Source organism: Salmo salar, chromosome ssa18 (genome assembly GCF_905237065.1).
Source record: "Salmo salar chromosome ssa18, Ssal_v3.1, whole genome shotgun sequence".
Classification (NCBI taxonomy): Eukaryota; Metazoa; Chordata; class Actinopteri; order Salmoniformes; family Salmonidae; genus Salmo; species Salmo salar.
The window spans coordinates 64,547,113-64,568,102 of NC_059459.1; the positions used below are offsets into that span (position 1 = coordinate 64,547,113).

The 20,990-nt window shown below is 43.0% G+C and overlaps 1 protein-coding gene across 1 annotated transcript in view; it reads right to left on the bottom strand.

The window, feature by feature from the left end:
• Nucleotides 1–20,990, bottom strand: part of LOC123728738 (dedicator of cytokinesis protein 11-like) — a 137,592-nt gene that overhangs the window by 106,011 nt on the left and 10,591 nt on the right. Inside the window, 11 exon segments of the mRNA XM_045701398.1 lie at nucleotides 4,345–4,590; nucleotides 5,272–5,412; nucleotides 8,252–8,335; nucleotides 9,682–9,756; nucleotides 10,675–10,848; nucleotides 12,061–12,195; nucleotides 12,772–12,867; nucleotides 15,195–15,261; nucleotides 17,928–18,010; nucleotides 18,169–18,258; nucleotides 19,506–19,622. Of these exon segments, the coding sequence (XP_045557354.1) occupies nucleotides 4,345–4,590; nucleotides 5,272–5,412; nucleotides 8,252–8,335; nucleotides 9,682–9,756; nucleotides 10,675–10,848; nucleotides 12,061–12,195; nucleotides 12,772–12,867; nucleotides 15,195–15,261; nucleotides 17,928–18,010; nucleotides 18,169–18,258; nucleotides 19,506–19,622 (1,308 nt within the window).

The following is a 20,990-nucleotide window of genomic DNA, read 5'->3' on the forward strand; positions in this document are numbered from 1 at the left end:
ATGGGCGATACCCTTAAAATGACACTTTATTCACAATATAAATATATCTACAGTTGACTGAAGTAAGTCTGTCAATGCCAGTACCAGAGAGATGGGACATTAATAAGGGACCTGACTAAGGGGAGCCTGCCAGTATCAGTACCTGTATCAGTACCACACCTTGACTACCGTTGTGCTGCTGCTACTGACCGATGCAGTAGAGAGAGTTGAGGGCTGAAGGAGGCTGTCCTTGGACTAGAGGTCGACCGATTATGCTTTTTCAATACCGATACCGATACCGATTATTGGGGTGCCAAAAACCCGATGCCGATTAATCGGCCGTTTTTTTTCCTTTTTTAATGTATTTATTTATAATAATGATAATTACAACAATACTGAATGAACACTTATTTTGACTTAATATAATACATCAATAAAATCAATTTAGCCTCAAATAAATAATGAAACATGTTCAATTTGGTTTAAATAATGCAAAACAAAGTGTTGGAGAAGAAAGTAAAAGTGCAATATGTGCCATTTAAAAAAGCTAAGGTTTAAGTTCCTTGCTCAGAACATGGGAACATATGAAAGCTGGTGGTTCCTTTTAACATGAGTCTTCAATATTCCCAGGTAAGTTTTAGGTTGTAGTTATAATAGGAATTATAGGACTATTTCTCTCTATACAATTTGTATTTCATATACCTTTGACTATTGGATGTTCTTATAGGCACTTTAGTATTGCCAGTGTAACAGTATAGCTTCCGTCCCTCTCCTCGCTCGTACCTGGGCTTGAACCAGGAACACATCGACAACAGCCACCCTTGAAGCAGCGATACCCATGCAGAGCAAGGGGAACTACTACTCCAAGTCTCAGAGCGAGTGACGTTTGAAACGCTATTAGCGCGCACCCCGCTAACTAGCTAGCCATTTCACATCGGTTACACCAGCCTAATCTTGGGAGTTGACAGGCTTGAAGGGGTGGGTATAATCTGTTCCAAAAAACGTAAAGTTAAAGGTTGCCAACCAACAACGCATACAAAGTAGCAACGCATACAAACCTAGCTAACTAGCTGCCGAATAGGCATCAACTCACCACGTAGCTTATTCTTAATGTTTGTCTATAGGCAACCAGAGTGAGGACAGACATTTTTCGGAATAAACGTGATGAGTGAAAAACGCTATGAAATAGACCACTCACTACCCGGTATTTTATTCTGCCGCTATACAACTTTGTATGCGTTGTTTTTTGGCAACCTTGTTATTTACGACGTTTTTGGAATAGATTCCTGTTGGAACGTTCCACAAATTATACCCACCCGGTTTGAAGTCATAAACACCTTGAAACACAGCGAAGAGCTGCTGGCAAAAAACGCACGAAAGTGCTGTCTGAATGAATGCTTACGAGTTATGTTATGTCAATGTTATGTCAATGTTATGTCATAATTACGTAAAATTCTGGCAAATTAGTTCGCAACGAGCCAGGCGGCCCAAACTGTTGCATATACCCTGACTCTGCGTGCAATGAACTCTAGAGATGTGACACAATTTCATGTTTGCAGGCAATATTAACTAAATATGCAGGTTTAAAAATATATACTTGTGTATTGATTTTAAAGAAAGGCATTGATGTTTATGGTTAGGTACATTGGTGCAACGACAGTGCTTTTTTCGCAAATGCACTTGTTAAATCAACACCCGTTTGGCGAAATAGGCTATGATTCAATGATAAATTAACAGGCATCGCATCGATTATATGCAACGCAGGACACGTAGGATAAACTAGTAATATCATCAACCATGTGTAGTTAACTAGTGATTATGTTAAGATTGATAGTTTTTTATAAGTTTAATGCTAGCTAGCAACTTACCTTGGCTTCTTGCTGCCCTCGCGTAACAGGTAGTCAGCCTGCCTTGCAGGCTCCTCGTGCGTTGGATTGGATTAGTAACCGGAAGGTTGCAAAAACTAATCCCCGAATCCCCCCTGAACAAGGCAGTTAACCCCCTGTCACGTCCTGACCAGCAGAGGGTGTAGTTGTGTAGTATTTTGGTCAGGACGTGGCAGAAGTTGTCTGTGTATGTTTGTTCTGGGTGTTATATTAAAATCGGCAGGCCAAAACACCGATTACCTAATTAATCGGCCATTCCGATTAATCGGTCGACCTCTACCTTGGACTTCACCCACACAGCACCTCAATTACACTGTGATCTGCTGGCCTCCTTGTCTATAATCAGACAGTAATCACAGAAGTAGGCCATCTATTTCACTGTGTCCTGCTAGACTTTGCTAGGTCCACGCACGCACACACACACTGGGCAAGAGCTTAATCAAGTTCCATTTTTTGTGTCATCAGCATGCATTGTTTGACCAATGAGAGTGAGAATGACCATCGTCTTGATTGATTCTATTCTGTTTGATGCTCTGTTCTTCATTCTGTTCTGGGTCTAGATGTTATCCACAGTTATTTTCCATTATTTCCATTTCACAGGGTATTCTGCAGCCGTGTTCCACTCTCCCGTGCCTATGTTCTTGCTGTTATGTTTCAAGTCTAGGGGTGGGAGGTTCAGAACTGTAGAAGTCTGATTGTGTACTGTGATTTACTGCTGGGCACCGTCAGTAATGCTGTTGGGTAATCCTGTTAATGGGCCCAGCAGGAGTGTGTGTGTGTGTGTTATGACCTGAACACTGTTTTGGTAAATAGCATGGTCTACAGCTTATCATGAGGTATCCTAACTTAAACGAGCAGAACCCAGAGACATTCCTTAATATTAGAAATTGCGCACCAGCTGTTGTTAACAGAGACCACCCCCCCCCAACAGAGTTTACCGGACGCTACAGTTCTGTCCTGCCGATGCACAGGAAACCCAGCTAACTGTATTTTACCCATGTCCTTGTTCAGCCATGACTCTGAGAAGCGTAGTATAGTACAGTTCTTCATGTCCCTTTGATAGGATAGTCTCAAACAGAGCTCGTCCAGCTTATTCTCCAGTGATTACACGTTTGCCAATAGAACAGAGGGTAGAGGCGGTCTGTCCACTCGCCAACGTAGTCTTGTCAGGTATCCCGCACGCCGGCCTCTATGACGCCACCTCTTCCTTCGTCATATGTAAGGGATTTGGGCCTGGTCCGGGGTCACCATCGCCAATTTGTTCCATCCCACTTGATTTTATGTTGAGTAGGATAGCAGTCTACACGATAAATACCTTGTAATATTGGAAGTAACCATCTGGATGTCACCGTGATACAGTCTACACTACTCAACAGATAGAGTTTGTGCTGCAAGCCGACAACACAACAACACAGTGTCCTTCACTACGGCATTAACCTCTAACGTTATACTTTAGTAAAACAAATAGAAACAATTACTGAAAAAAATATATGATTCTGAACACTCGCAAGTCACAACTTTTTCCTCACTCAAGTTTCTAGCCACAAGCAGTAAACTAGCTAGCTGGGAAGGGTTCACTAAGATGACTGACTGAACCAAATCCACTCGACTAGCCTCTCCCTTGTTTCAGAAAGGAGCAAGAAAGTTTCATCACGTAGAAACGGACTCAAACGCACGGATGCCGGGCCGTCTCGTTTTCAGTCAGCAGTTTTAGTGTTCATGTCATGTAATTCTACTCCTTTTGCCATGTGGCGGAGAAGAAAATGAGCAGTTTTACAGTTTATTTCCTGCACGGTGGCGAGAAATGTTTGCAGTTTTTAACATGACACCTGAGTGAGACTGACGGGGGGGAAAAAAATCATTACTCCCTTGATTTTTTACCCTTTGTATAGCACTCTTTTGTTATCAGTCATCAGGTAGTATTGTTAATGTTTCTATGTCAGACGCTTCTCTTGTTTTGTATCGCTCCATGTTCGTTGTTATTAAACTCACTAACTGCGCCTGCTTCCTGACCACCTGCATCTATGTAACAGTTATTGTTTGTCTTGTTGTTGAAAGGGAGGAGAAACGGAGGAGAGGAGCCTCCGGCAGCGTGGTGAAAACTAATTGCAGCATATATTCTGTTGTTCTATCAAGCCTGTAATGATGTCAAAGGGGGAAAAAAATAGTGTTTGTTGTTTGCAGTAACTTCTTTGTTGTTGTAATATCCTAAACGGTCGTGGCAGTTTCACTAAAGAAGAATTTCACCTTAAAGTATTTATATCAAATAAGGGAGAGACAGACTAAGTTTCTAATCTTGGGATTCTGTGATCCCAGCATAATTTCTACAGAAACACAAGCATGATTTAGCTTACTCATATATGTGTGTGTGTGTGTGTGTGTGTGTGTGTGTGTGTGTGTGTGTGTAAACAAATCTCAACACAAAACAATACAAGCCAACACACAGGGTATAGGGCAGGTAAGGTCACTATGGTCCTACCTGAGTAGGGAAACGCAGCAGAGACTCAGACACCCTCTGCAGAATGGGTAGACCATTCCCATTCCCTGCATCACTGTTCACTCCTCCATTCACCCCTCCTCCTCCCTCTGATGTAGGGGACAGTTGAGAGGTGTCAGTCAGCATCTCTCGTACACAGGGGGGGTTGAGGTCCACATGGAAGTCAGAGGAGATCTTACAGCTCTTAGACACATCAAACAGAGCCAGGCTGATGAAGAACGGCTCCACCTGGATAACAGAGATAGACGGGAAAGGGAGAGAGTGTGTGTGTGTGGGAGAGCGTGTCTGTGTGTATTTACGAGGTAAAAACAAAGAACATGTGCCTATGAGTGTATGTGCACTTATGTAGATATAAGCATATTGAATGATGGCCATTCCTTCCAGGAACCATTAAGCCAATCTAAATGTGAGTTTAAGACGGGAGGAGGAGAGTAGAACTCTTTCCTAACCACGCAAATGTCAGTCAGCCAACATCCCCAACATTCATCACTGTGTTTCATGTCTACGATAATCCACTCTGGAGGAGGGAGAGAGGGAGTACTCACTAGTGTGCTCTCTATACTGCTGGCTGACGACAAAGAGGCACTGCATTCATCTCACACTCATAACATCAGGAAATGTGAATGGGAATCATGACATAGGTCTCTGTAGTGTAATTTGTATTTACATTTACAAGTATTTACATTAAAATATGTACCATTTTAGGATAATACTTTTTATATTAAATAATGATATCAACATAAGATGAATATACAGCATGAAACACGAAAAGCCTGATGTTAATTTTGTATCTGTTGTTCTCTGTTATGCATAATTCATGTAGCACACAAATGTCCCTCTCTCAGGCGGAGTGTCGAGCTGTAGCGGTGACCTACGCTGGAGCAGAAGGGTGTGTGTCTGTGACCTTATATTGGTGAGAACCCCGTCCTCCCTCTCATTGACACAGCCCTGCAGGCTGAAGGTGAGGTCATGGCAGCTGACGGCGATGCGTCGGCCGAAACGCTCCTCAAACGGCTTCACGTCGGGCTCCATACCCGAGAAGTCCAACCTCTGGAGGGGAGGGGAGAGGGGAGGAAGAAGTGGAGAGGAGTGGAGAGGCGGGAGGAGAGAGAGGAGAGGAGGATGTGGAGGGGAAGGAGGAGAGGGAGGTCAGGAAGAAAGATCAAGGAGGGAATGTTGGTTAGCTTCTGGCATCCATCGTCATGGAAACACATCCAATGTACGTACACAGACATTCTCTAATTGAGACGTTCACTTGATGCCAGTGAAGCCAGCAGGGCCCTGGGACTGCCCAGACAGACATGCCATATTGTTAATCTACGGGTATACACATCTATACTCATCATTCTATAGGTCTGCTTTAATAGACTCAAACATTCAATCAAGTCAAATTTTATTGGTCACATACGTGTTTAGCAGATATTATTATGGGTAGTGAAATGTTTGTGTTTCTAGCTCCAACAGTGCAGTAATATCTAACAATTTCACAACAATACACACAATCATAAGTAAAGGAATGGAATTAAGAACATATAAATATTTGGGCAAGCAATGTCAGAGCGGCATAGACTAAGATACAGTAGAATAGAATACAGTATATACATGAGATGAGTAATGCAAAATATGTAAACATTATTAAAGTGACTAGTGTTCCATTATTAAAGTGGCCAGTGATTTCAAGTCTATGTATATAGGCAGCAGCCTCTAAGGTGCTAGTGATTGCTATTTCACAGTCTGATGGCCTTGAGATCGAAGCTGTTTTTCAGTCTCTCGGTTCCAGTTTTGATGCACCTGTACTGACCTCACCTTCTAGATGATAGCAGGGTGAACAGGCCGTGGCTCAGGTGATTGTTGTCCTTGATCTTTTTGGCCTTCCTGTGACGACGGGTGCTGTAGGTGTCCTGGAGGGCAGGTAGTTTGCCCCCAGTGATGCGTTGGGCAGACGGCACCACCCTCTGGAGTGCCCTTCGGGTTGCGAGCGCTGCAGTTGCCGTACCAGGGGGTGATACAGCCCAACAGGATGCTCTAAATTGAGCATTAGTAAATGTTTGTGATGGTTTTAGGTGCCGAGCCAAATTTATTCAGCCTCTGGGAAATTGAAGCCTTCTTCACCACACTGTCTATGTGGGTGGACCATTTCAATTTGTCAGTGATGTGTATGCCGAGGAACTTGAAGCTTTCCACCTTCTCCACTGCAGTCCCGTCGATGTGGATGGGGGGGTGCTCCCTCTGCTGTTTCCAGAAGTCCACGATCAGCTCCTTTGTTTTGTTGACGTTGAGTGAGAGGTTATTTTCCTGGCACTGCACTCCCAGGGCCCTCACCTCCTCCCTGTAGGTTGTCTCGTCATTGTTGGTAATTAGTCCTACTACTGTTGCGTCGTCTGCAAACTTGATGATTGAGTTGAAGGCGTGCTTTTCCACACATGGGTGAACAGGGAGTAAAGGAGGGGGCTGTGCACACACCCTTGTGGGGCCCCAGTGTTGAGGATCAGCGAAGTAGAGGTGTTGTTTCCTACCTTCACCACCTGGGGGCAGCCCGTCAGGAAGTCCATGACTCAGTTGCACAGGGCGGGGTTCAGACCCAGGGCCTCAAGCTTATTAATGATCAGCTTGGAGGGTACTATGGTGTTGAATGCTGAGCTGTAGTCAATGAACATCATTCTTACATAGGTATTCCTCTTGTCCAGATGGGATAGGGCAGTGTGATGGTGATTGCATAGTCTGTGGATCTATTGGGACGTTAAGAAAATTGAAGTGGGTCTAGGGTGTCATGTAAGGTAGAGGTGATATGATCCTTGACTAGCCTCTCAAATCACTTCATGATGACAGAAGTGAGTGCTACGGAGTGATAGTCATTTAGTTCAGTTACCTTTGCTTTCTTGGGTACAGGAACAATGGTGGCCATCATGAAGCATGTGGGGACAGCAGACTGGAATAGGGAGAGATTGAATACAGTATGTCCATAAACACTCCAGCCAGCTGGTCTGCGCATGCTCTGAGGACGCGGCTAGGGATGCCGTCTGGGCCGGCAGCCTTGCAAGGGTTAACGCGCTTAAATGTCTTACTCACGTCGGTCACAGAGAAGGAGAGCCCACAGTCCTTGGTAGCGGGCCGCGTCGTGGGACTGTGTTGTCCTCAAAGCGGGCGATATTTCGCTTCTTTGATTGCCTTGCGGAGGGAATAACTACACTGTTTGTATTCGTCCATATTCCCAGTCACCTTGCCATGGTTAAATGCGGTGGTTCGCGCTTTCAGTTTTGTGCAAATGCTGCCATCTATCCACGGTTTCTGGTTAGGGTAGGTTTTAATAGGCACAGTGGGTACAAGATTTCCTATACACTTCCTGATAAACTCAGTCACCGTATCAGTGTATTTGTCTATGTTATTCTCGGAGGCTACCCGTAACATATCCCAGTACGGGTGATCAAAACAGTCTTGAAGCGTGGAGTCCAATTGGTCAGACCAGCGTTGAATAGTCCTTAGCATGGGTACTTTGTGTTTGAGTTTCTGCCTATAGGAAGGGAATAGAATCGGAAGTGGTGGGTGTTGTGCGCCTCCTGAGTCGGACTAGAAGTACACTCTGAATATCTCTTCTCTGCCAGTGGTGTTTTGGATCCATCTCTGGAATCAGTTAAATTGCCCTGTGGGGTATGAACAAAGGAACCGATTCAGGAAAGCCGTATTCCTTGTCGTAATGTTGGCGAGTTACCGCGGCTCTGATATCCAAAAGTTCTTCCCGGCTGTATGTAATAACACAAAAAATGTTCTGGGCTAATAATGTAAGAAACAACACATAAAAAAGTTGCCTAGGGGCCAGAAGCACGGCTGCCCTATCTATCGGCGCCAGTCCTATTGGAAATGAATAGAGTAAAAAACAGACCGTACTAACCTGTGTTTCAGGGTCCAGAGAGAACAGCTTTAGTCTCCCTTCATTCCTGTTGAGTTTATTGAGCTGGTCTGTTTCCCTAGCATACTGCAGAGAGACAGAAAAAAGAAAGAACAGACAAATAACAGCTTCAGGTCACAACGGAGTTCAACAGAAAACTCCACCATCCCCCTCTCTTGTCCTAAATCCCTCTCTCCTTTCCTCTCCTCCTCACATCATCCAGCTCCAGACAGACAGTAGAGATAACCTGGTCTTCTATAAAGAGGAGAGCTGGGACATCTCAGAGGAGCCAGTTAAAAGCCTTATCACACAGAGATTACAGCCCTCTTTGTACTCCATGTGCTGCTCTGTGTTTATAGATACATTAAACCAGTGGGGTCTCTATGGGATAAAGATACTGTACGGTTGTTATGTCCAGGGTTACAGGATATAGTCTACATTAGGGACCTGCTACAGATAAAGGGAGCTTGTAAACTTTTGTTCCCTGATAGTGTAATGGTATCAAAGCTCAGTGAGCGTCACATAAATGACTAGGCATAATATAGCCTATATGTCAGGTGGAGCTATTGTTTTTCTCTAACTGACTAGAGAATGAATTATCTAGTACACATGCCATATCAATAATGATTACTGCTTATATTACTGCTTACACATACAGTATTTGAATACAACTATTTAAGAGGGCTTTTCTTTTTTGTCCAAGAGGATACAGATGTAGGACCTTAATTTGATCTTTTGCAGGACATTTAAAACGTGTAGTGTATTTGAGGTTTAAAAAGGCTTCTGAAGTTTGTCATTTCCACTTTGACATTTCAGACTTGATTTTCCCTTATGAAAAAATGTATCAACCCCTACAAAAATGTCCATTAATTATAATTCACATTTCCTGTTGCTGTAGGATAGTAGTTTGCTTTCCTGCTGTAGCAAACTAACTCAAATTAAAGATCCTACATCTGTGTGCTCGGTGTCTGAATAACCCTATAAAACCTTTTCCACCATGTACCGGGCTAGGATCACTTCCTTGTGTGTAGTAGATGAGGGGTAATACATATTCACTACTACTACAATAAAGCACAGCCACTAATGAAACCAGAGGTGAAGAGAGCAAGTCAGACTAAAACACACTACCAATACACACCAGACTGAATCTGTTAGCACTGGAGGCTATGTCTTAGTGGAGTGCCAACCATTGCTTATTTATCATTTATCAGGGCCCGCATTCATCAAGCTTCTCAGAGTAGGAGTGCCGATCTTGGATCATGCCCCCCTTCTTATATGGCAAAACCTGATCCTAGATCAGCCCTTTGTGAATACGGGCCCTGGTGCTTAGTACAAAAATAGGGCAAAAAGGATACATGCATACTGATCATTTTTTTTATGCAAGCAGCTATAAGCATAGCTTTACAGCACATCTCTACTCTGATAACACTGACCTTTATGAGTTCAGGGTGTAGGCTCCTCCCCAGACTCTCCAATAGGCTCTCTCCCTTCCCCTGGCTGCTGCTGTCCTCATCTGATTGGGTGAGAGAGGTGTCAGTCGAAAGGAGTACTTACCATATAGCCTACTGTATGATTCGGATGAGTATAATGACATCTGATATTAGTGGAAATTCTGTGATATCTGATACTCCTAGAGTTATGTACTTGGCTATCCCGCAACTGCACAAAAACCATGGATGAATGTACTTTATGTTCCACTCTTCCAAGTTGAGCGATGTCCTAATTATCTGAGGGAGGGGAGGCATTTCCTTTTAAATGCAACTTTTCTTACTAACTCTGTTGTCTTTCTAACTCCCTTCACTATGTTGCAGGGGAAACTGGAGAATAGCCAGGCTGACTCCCACAGCTTTCTACTGTACAACCCTTCCAAATCTTTCTGCATCTCAGGGGCAAAAATAACATATTGTTTTCAAAAGGACAATTTCCTTATTGGAAAATATATTCCTCCAACGCACTTCTACACACACAGCTGCCTAGTGTTGGCATTCCTCCACTAATGTAACAGCCGTAATACACAGAGTTCAATTGTTCACAATAAATTCCTTCTATGTCAACAAACAATTCCAAAGAATTGTGAAAGGGGAACTGAATGACTCAGATCAAATTACTGGAGAAAACAAGTGAAACAGTGCTGCGTTCTGGTACCAACTGTGTATCATCCTGTAATTGACTGTTAAGGTTTTTCAGTGTGTTTACAGGTCAGTGGCAAGGATTTGAATCTCCTAGAGATTACAGCGTTGAAAGACAGGCGAAACTTTGCTATGAGATTAATGGCAGGAGTGGAGTAGCTAAATAACATGTCTGTTTGTAATGCAAGTGTGTAGGAGTAGAAGAATACAGCATACACTGTATGTATATCAGAGTGTGTGTGTATTATAAGTATATGTGTGTGTGTGTCCAGTCCAGTCCCCTCCCTCCTCACACACTCTGTCTAGGCTGTCTCCTCCGTTCTTTCGGTCTCCTCCCTCGGTGCTGCTCTGCAGGGCCTGTTTCAGGGTGATCACCCACTCCTCCATCTCCGCCTCACTGTCCGCAGCCAGGAAGTGGCTGAAGCGCTCCTGCATCTTTAGCTCAAAGCCGTTACGACGTATCTTAGGGCACTGGGGTGAAAATATTGACGTTTGGTTGTAGTCATCTAAACAAAGTCATCTAAACACACTCACTATAGCTCCTAAATACTTTAACCAATGGAAAGCTTCATGGCAGCCTCTCCAGTCTACTGTACCACACAGTGCCAACACTCAGAAGTTTCTCTCATTTATTAGGAGAAAAAAATGCAAGCACCCATTTTTTTCTGCCTGGCGACTGGAATGCAGTTCAAAAAATCCAATCAGTTCTTGAAGAATGGCAAAGGTGGAGGATAGGGATCCTGACCTAACTTTCATGAGTGTTGCGAGAGCTGAAAACTGACTTGTTCATGTGGTCACAGTGGTGGTTTTCCGATCCCAAAGGAGTCCCCTTTTATTGGGATGTTGAAACACAAAACGAACAGAATTCCTTCCAGTTATGAGTTATACATACCGTAGCTTTCCTGAGCCAGCATTTTTCCAGTGTTGTTCCAGCATTAAAAATAGCTAAATATTTCATCTCTCTTTCTCAGCAACTATTGTTGTGTAGTGTTGGCATTCCTCCACCTAGTGTTGGCATTCCTCCACTAATTTAACAGCCGTAATACAGAGTTCAATAGTTCACAAAGCCTGATTCTGAGTGTGCTGCTGTCGTCTTTGCCTCTTTAGAGACCAGAGATTACCTATTCATTGTATTAGCATAGATAATACATTTGACTATCACAGACGTCCTTTTATGGCTGGCAGGAAGAAAGGAAGTCTAGCGTCTAGGACAGGCAAGACAGTATATCTAGACGTGTCGGTCTACACAAAGCCCAGAGCACATGGTGTGCCTCTTTAAGCAAATGGTCAATTTACAGATGTAGGATCTTAATTTGACCACTCATTTGTTGCTGAGAATGTTCCTGCAAAGCAGGAAATGCAAACTTGTACTGTATTTGAGTTTTACAATTCAGACTTGATTTACCCTCATGAATAAAATGGATCAACCCCTACAAAAATGTCCATTAATTATAATCCACATAATAATTCACATTTGCTGTCGCTGCAGGATTATTTTCCTGCTGTAGCAAACTGGCTCAAATTAAGATCCCACATCTGTATAAAGCCCTGAGTCAGGGTGTACTTCTACAATAACATTTTCAAACTATCTATTCCAATAACATTAGGAGCAAGTAACAACATAAAAACACAGAACAGCAGATACACTTCATGGTATTGGTAATGTCCAGATGGGATAATAACCTGAATGACATCTATACAGGAGTCCAAGTAGATGGACCCTTTGTTGTCCTTGCACTTCTTCTCATCCTTGTAGGAGTTGAGGATGTAGGAGCCGTCCGGCAGCTGGGACAGGTAGAAATACCTCCTCTTAAACACCTGAGGGACAGAGGTAGAGAGGTTCAATTCAAAAATCAATCCAATAGTAATGCCATCTTTATCCTCTCTCATACTGTAGGATACATCTGCTGTATAGGCAGGTGTCTGGTGCTGAACGATGCGTGTGTACAGAGGTAGAGGAGGCTGGTTATTAAATCTATAGTTGTGACATTGCGTAGAGATATATTTTTGTATTAGCTCAAGAAGAGCCTGCACAGCACCGCAGTTGGTCGCCAGTTGTGTACAATCCACAGTGATGAGGAAGTAGTTTGTAGTTGGGATGATCTATCCTAGTAAATCTGTTGTGTTGAGGAAGTGTTGTGTATATAGCATAGACATGACATCCATCAAAACACCTCAAAACAAGACATGGTATCAATAACAAGATACAACAAGCTGAAAGGAGCCACCTATGATTCCCCACACAGCAGCTTCTTGTTATTGTTGCTAGCTATCTGACCGTTCAGAATCCTAACGCCCGCTTTCTGGCCACGTCGTGCATCATTTTCCTGATGTTGTCAGCCAACCCGTCTATAGGCAGTAGACAAGGCTGATGGGTGAGCTGTTCTGACTCACCCTCAAGGAGACAGACAGGCTGCTGTTGATGTTGGCTTTCTGCAGCCAGCCCTGCTTCATGATACCCCCTCTCTGAGAGCACAGAGAGGACGAGTCCTGGCACACACAGGAAGGGTTAATATTGATGATGAGCGTGGATATATCTATAGGCTAACACACACACACACATATATGCAAACACACAGACGCACAACGCACACAGAAATAATAACCACATATTCACAAACAAACGTACCTGTGTCAGTCAGTCAAATAGACACACACAATGTTCACCCAATTCATACAGAAAGATATGGCTTCCCATGAACAGGTGGGAGTCATTTAACCCATTAAACCCCAACCATTTAACCCCCACCATCACAGTTCAACCACTCATCTCATCTGCAGAGAGAATATCCATGGGACTGTTCATCACAACACTAATATCCATCACGAGGAGGAGGACATGGCAACTCAATGGACATAGTCACAACAAAGGACATTCTGACTATGACTGGGCAAATAAATAACCTAATTCAATTACTTCTGCTGGGAAATACAGAGAAATTCATACAGAGAAATCCCATATCTATCACACACACACAGCTCAGTTAACAGGTGTGTGTGCCTGCGTGTCCTAGCTCAAATCACATTGAAGTGGTACTCTGTCCTCTGTGCTCGTCCGATCGTACATATGCCTCGCTCCAGCTCCGTCCTGTAATCCAATTGGCTGGGTTCTCTCCTCCCTCATCACTCCCACCCCCCCTCTGAGACCCCCCCCTCCTGCTCACCAATCTCCCAGATTGCATTATCATTGATTCATTCTTATGGTCATTGCTCTCCTCTCTCTTTCCCTCCTCCCCCTTCTCTCTCTACCACCCTCCATCTCTCGGTCTCTCTCTCTACACCACCCTCCATCTCTCGGTCTTTCTCTCTACACCACCCTCCATCTCTCGGTCTCTCCACCACCCTCCATCTCTCGGTCTCTCCACCACCCTCCATCTCTCGGTCTCTCCACCACCCTCCATCTCTCGGTCTCTCCCTCTACACCACCCTCCATCTCTCGGTCTCTCCCTCTACACCACCCTCCATCTCTCGGTCTCTCCCTCTACACCACCCTCCATCTCTCGGTCTCTCCCTCTACACCACCCTCCATCTCTCGGTCTCTCCCTCTACACCACCCTCCATCTCTCGGTCTCTCTCTCTACACCACCCTCCATCTCTCGGTCTCTCTCTCTACACCACCCTCCATCTCTCGGTCTCTCTCTCTACACCACCCTCCATCTCTCGGTCTCTCTACACCACCCTCCATCTCTCGGTCTCTCTACACCACCCTCCATCTCTCGGTCTCTCTACACCACCCTCCATCTCTCGGTCTCTCTACACCACCCTCCATCTCTCGGTCTCTCTACACCACCCTCCATCTCTCGGTCTCTCTACACCACCCTCCATCTCTCGGTCTCTCTACACCACCCTCCATCTCTCGGTCTCTCTACACCACCCTCCATCTCTCGGTCTCTCTACACCACCCTCCATCTCTCGGTCTCTCTACACCACCCTCCATCTCTCGGTCTCTCTACACCACCCTCCATCTCTCGGTCTCTCTACACCACCCTCCATCTCTCGGTCTCTCTACACCACCCTCCATCTCTCGGTCTCTCTACACCACTCTCCATCTCTCAGTCTCTCTCTCTACCGCCCTTCATCTCTCAGTCTCTCTCTCTACCGCCCTCCATCTCTCGGTCTCTCTACACCACCCTCCATCTCAGTCTCTCTCTCTACACCGCCCTCCATCTCAGTCTCTCTCTCTACCACCCTCCATCTCAGTCTCTCTCTCTACACCGCCCTCCATCTCAGTCTCTCTCTCTACACCGCCCTCCATCTCAGTCTCTCTCTCTACCGCACTCCATCTCAGTCGCTCTCTCTACCGCCCTCCATCTCAGTCGCTCTCTCTACCGCCCTCCATCTCTACACCACCCTCTCTCTCTCTGGGACCAGGCCATGCTTATAGACCTTACTACTGGGCACAGCTGCATGATCTTTCTCTCCACAAACCCACATCGTAGTGGCACAGTGGGGGGGTTAGGGTTGTCTGGATGTAAGCTATGGTGTCTGTATTGAATTGCTGTTATTTGATGTACTGTATTCACGTAGGCATATTTTCTTAAATGCTTTGGGGGGGGGGGGGGGGTATAGCCAATACAGTATCAAATGGATGAGTTGACTATCAAAGGCCTTCTCTTTATCAACCAACCCTTGGCTCCATTATGTCAAAACGGGCATTTCAAACAGGACCACCACCAAGACAACAAGGCCAGAAGGCGTGAGTGAACTGACCACACAGAAGACCTTAGGTCAATACTAGACCACTCAACATCTGATAATCAATGTTTCTCTCTCTCACACACATACACACACAGAGCGAGAGATCAAGTCCCACTCACCTCATCTTTAGCGTCTTCATCGATCTCAAACACGTGAGCTGGAAGCTTGTCTGTCTTCAGGCCTTTACTGTCAAAACACAAGTGAGATGTGTGAGAAAGCGTGATTGTGTTGTCAGAAACCCAGGAATACACACTCAATACATCAACTCTTTCCTACTGTATCTAGCTTCTGGTCATTTCCATATTGTGTCTTTGTACAGTATCAAAAGCGAGTCTATATCCTCAGCGGACCAACAGCGAGTCTATATCCTCAGCGGACCAACAGCGAGTCTATAATCTCAGCGGACCAACAGCGAGTCTATATCCTCAGCGGACCAACAGCGAGTCTATATCCTCAGCGGACCAACAGCGAGTCTATATCCTCAGCGGACCAACAGCGAGTCTATATCCTCAGCGGACCAACAGCGAGTCTATATCCTCAGCGGACCAACAGCGAGTCTATATCCTCAGCGGACCAACAGTGAGTCTATATCCTCAATGGATCAACAGCATTTTTTGTATTTTCAACATTTTACTGCAGCATACTGTAAATTATGGTGCATTGTGGGAAAATGTTGTGGGCGGGGAAAGAATTGCTGTTTTTCGAATGGTACTGTAGTTCCATCCCACAGAATACAGTACCGTATCATATTTTGGTGCACCAAAATCTTTTTGACCGTAGTGGGTGCATGGTATCGTTTCTGTCTCATTAACATATTTTGAGGCAGGGCCTTGTGAGAGGCTATATTTGTTGTACTCATGAGTGAGAATGCTGTGCCAACTTAACTCCTTTGTGGTTATATTGGCCCATCAATTTAAAATTAGGAATGTCAAACGTTCAGCCTGCTGCACAGACCATATGGACGCTCAAGTCTAGAGCACCTGGTTAAATTGTGCTTAGGAAAAACATTTTTTATCTAAATAGTTAAACAAGTGAGACATTTTTTGTTGTTGTCGAGTTTGCTGCATTTACTATCATCCTAAATTAAAGACATTGAATTATTTTGCCATATCTAATTCATGTATATTACACTACTTTCCATGACCACATCGAATTGTGGGGAAATCACACATCCTTTTGACCTCAGATTGGTGATGTTAGTATAAACTTTTATAGTCAACACGATGACAAGATCAATTGCTTAAAACAGATCAATATCCTTGGTTTTGTACCGTTGATTTTGTCATATGCACTGGGGTCGCAGGACTTAGAAAATGCATAGCTGCGTTCTTTCTCAAATGGCACTGATAATTTGGGGTGGTGTCACTATAAAAGTTGCTGGCCACACAACAATACACTATCATTTAAATAGCAGCCAACCGTTGTCACTTTTGAAGTTAACTAGCAGAAAAAGTTGTTTGTTCCCTATTCCATGATGGCAGCCTCCCAAAATCAACATCCAAAATAAAGATAGAAGCCTTTTACGAGATATCATCTAGCCAACCATGTATAGGTTATTCCAAGTTTCCATGTGGCCTTTGAATAGTGTTAGTTTAAACAGCACTACACCCCAATCGTTTGCCCCCCATTATCAAAAAAAGTGTTGCATTACAATTACCATGTTGGCGGACCACTTACTACTCAAAATGCAACACTTCGAAATGTACAAAATTGTCCTCTAACTAGTGACGTACACATTATTCCCAGATTCCGTGTGGTTTTTGAGCTGTGTTAGTTTTAAAAGGACGTGCAACCTCATCTCCCCCCTCTCGCGCAATTGATTTCAATGTGATAACTGTTTAGTGATTGTGTCACGCCCTGACCTGAGAGAGACGTTTTGTTTCTCCATTTTGGTTAGGTCAGGGTGTGATTTGGGTGGGCATTCGGGATTTGTAGTTCTTTGTTATATTCTATGTTTTCTATTTCTATGTTGTCAGGTTCTAGTTTTCTATTTCTATGTTGGGTTTTGTTTGGGATGATCTCCAATTAGAGGCAGCTGGTCCTCGTTGTCTCTAATTGGAGTTCATACTTAAGTAGGTTTTTTTCCCCCACCTGGGTTTGTGGGAGATTTGTTTTTGAGTGGTGTATGTTTTGGTCTTTAGTTTATGTTTATGTATTGCATAGTTTCACAGTGTAAATAAAATGTGGAACGACACACACGCTGCACTTTGGTCCGCTTCTTCCTACGACATCCGTGACAGATTGACAAAACAGCTTGCATTTCTTTCTGTTTTGGTGACCCCGTATCAAAGTGCAACATTCCAAAGTGTAGCTAACGGTCTTCTGCAGGTTGACCTCTATTCAGTGATGTAAAAAGACCTCCAGTTTCCATGTGGTTTTTGAGTTGTGGCAGTTTCAATGCTGTAATGTGCTGTAAACCTGCTTGCACCAATCCCATGTAATTACAGTAAAATACTCCCCTCTACAAAGTTCATCCATTCCGATTATAGTAGCATTTACGTTTTTACAACATAATACAGTCAACTTTACAGTATTGTACTGTGTGTCATTATACAGTACTTGCTTTGATACCGTATTTATATAACAGTAGGTATACTGCAATATGAAATACAGAATTTCACTTGCCACCAAGCTGCCTGTAAGCTACTGTCAAATTCACAGTAACTCCTTTATCTTCAATGTATCAAAAGCTAGTCTACGGTATATCATCAACACATCTACTTCTTACTTCCTGTCTTCCCCGTGGTCAGTCCTATGCGGTTTCTTTCTATCAGTGGCTTCTTTCTATTCCTGATATACAGCACCTTGGAAGCATGTTTCTATTGATGGCTTTCTATTAAAAAGAGACTTACCTTGGGAGCATGCGGAAATCACCAGAGTAGGCTTCATATTTGTAGTTTATGACGTGCCAGTCCATGTTGTACGTCTTGATGCACTGCCCAACAGGTCAACATTAGAGTTCACCACCAGGGAAGCAGGTAAATAGTGTTCGCACATAGTGACAGAAAGGTGATCTAACTTCAGGTTACGAAATATCCTTGTCAAGTCTATAGGCATGTATTTGTTGTGTACTAGTGTAGACTGAATGAGTACCTCTTTGGCAAACAGCCTCTTGGCGTCCCTTTCTGCATTCTGGGGCACTGAGGGAACCACGGTCCTCCTCTGACGAGAGATCTGAGACTCCTAGAAAGAGCGAGAGAGAGTGTGAGAGAGATGATGGCGAACAGTCTCTTAGAAATGGGAAAACTCATGCTGCTTTATGATTTCTGAGCAGAACTACATGTTTGAATGTGTCCCAATAATCTATATTTGAATGAGTCCCAAAAATGTCTGAATGAGTTTGGTTAGACTGGATTGGACTACTGTTGTTTGTTTGCTTTGTTTTCAGCAATAAATAAATAGGTTTTGCAGGAGGAAGCAAGGCTGTGTGTTAGGACTGAAGTAGTAATTTAAAGGGAAACAATTATAGAAAGGAAAATCTATAAAAATGCCCACCTTGAGCCACTTCAAGAATTTGCTGATGTTGCGGTTTTAAACTAATCACCGTTTCTGCAGTTTCCCCTCATATTCATACTACAGGTTCCATTGCAGTAGCAATTGTGTTTCCAAAACGCTATATCTGCCAATTTTTCACATTTGTGTTTTTTCCATCAGAAATGATTGCGTATGGGCACCTTAATGTGGGGTTAAAATATTACTGTTCTTAGATTTTGAATTCATAGATTTTGAATGTGTATGAAAATGTGTTTTTTTGTTTGTGATATGTGGTTGTCTCACCTAGCTATCTAAAGATGAATGCACTAACTTTAACACTGGATTAGTTCATCTATTAAATTAAAAAATAAATAAAATGTAAATGTTTTATTTACATACAGATCTCATATTACTGTATTGAATAATACAATGAAATATTGACGTCACAAATGTATCATTTGTACATTTCTTTATAAAAATTATAGTTATTTGTTACATTTGATGGTGTAAAACCTAGCAATACTACTTATTTCCCTGAGAGTGAAGTGGATACTGTATATAGCAGAAACATTTTTCTCTGAAATGAAACCATCAAGTGATAGATTTTAAACAAATACATGTCTGTCATTGAACAACCCCGTGCCATGATTAGATTAAAAAAAAACACAACACTCTTTCACAACAATCTCTTTGAACAATAAAAGCTAATTTACCAACATTTCTGAAAATTGATATATAGCGTTTTGGAATGAAACTCTTCAAATGTGGGTCTGGTATCCAGTGTTTCTAGGAGCATATTTGAAAGAGTGTGTCACTTGTATAAATGTTCTCTAATAAAACATTTGTATGAATTTTAACAAAGAAAACAAGCAGTGTTTCTTCCCAGTGCTACAACACCCTATTTAGCTCTACATGTGTCCTTTTCAATGTGTTTGTGTGAGCGTGCGCCTGTGTACCGAGAAGTCGTCGACAGGACACAGCAGGAGGTCTCGCTGAGGGTCACTGTGGATTTGGGCTTTCCTCTGGAACACCACATTCTCATAGTCCAAAGGCTCAATTACCTTAGGCTGCTCCTGTAGGCACACAGACAGATGTAGGATCTTAATTTGATCACCCTGTTACAGGAGACATTTCTAACTTGGAGAGTATTTGAGGTTTAAAAAGGCTTCTGAAGTTTGTAATTTGCATTTTGAAATTTCAGATGTGATTTTCTCTAAACAAAAATTAAATGAATTAGAATCCATATATCCTGTTGCTGCAGGATTATTTTCCTGCAGTAGCAAACTGGCTCAAATGAAGATCCTACATCTGTAGACAGTCAAGAGACACAAAGATAATGTACACACACCCTCACCCACTCCCTCACACAGGGGAGAAATATTGAATAACATTGAATTAAGCTGCTCCAGAAACAAATAGACAGCTCTGAGAGTCAAAGACACAGAGGTTACCATATACATTCAGACAGACACAGGTTACCGTACAGTCAAAATTTTGGACACACCTACTCATTCCAGGGTTTTTCTTTATTCTTTAGTATTTTCTACATTGTGGAATAATAGTAAACACATCAAAACTATGAAATAACAAACATGGAAATATGTAGTAAGCAAAAAAATAAATAAAAAATAAATTAATTAAAAGTGTTAAACAAATCATAATATATTTTATATTTCAGATTCTTCAAATAGCCACCCTTTGCCTTGACGAGAGCTTTGCACACGCTTGGCATTCTCTCAACCAGCTTCATGAGGTAGTCACCCAGAATGCATTTCAATTAACAGGTGTGCCTTGTTAAAAGTTAATTTGTGGAATTTCGTTCCTTCTTAATGCATTTGAGCCAATCAGCTGTGTTGTGACAAGGTAGGGGTGGTATACAGAAGATAGCCCTATTTGGTAAAAGACCAAGTCCATATTATGGCAAGAACAGCTCAGCTAATTACTTTAACCTTTTCATGCGTGAGTTCCAAATATCTAACGGTAGCCCCAGCGTGAGTTTTTTTTATGCACGTGATGTTAGAACGTTCTCGCCATCTCAGAATGTGATTGTTACGAAACAGTACATTTAATCCGCGCTGCCCTCAAACCAAGGCACGCAGCCTGTTTTTATTTATAGGCTGTTTCAACTTCAATTTCAAATGATTTTCTAACAAGTTTTTATTTTCTAAGAACAGTTTGAATGTAGGTGTGTTCCGTCTCATTAATTCACATAAAATGTAGGCTTTTCTATTTTTGCGGAAAATGTCTTTTTTTTGTTGAATTTATGACCCAGACAAAATTACCCAAGCACTTCCCAATGGTTTGTGCAGTTCAAGTCTGCAGACATTTGCGCATCTCCCGTCAGAACGTATCTCCCGTCACATTTTCCGTCTGGTGCCCGCATCACAGTAATTGTTGTTTTCATTACTAATAATAACAACAACTTTGGAAATGTGTGCGTT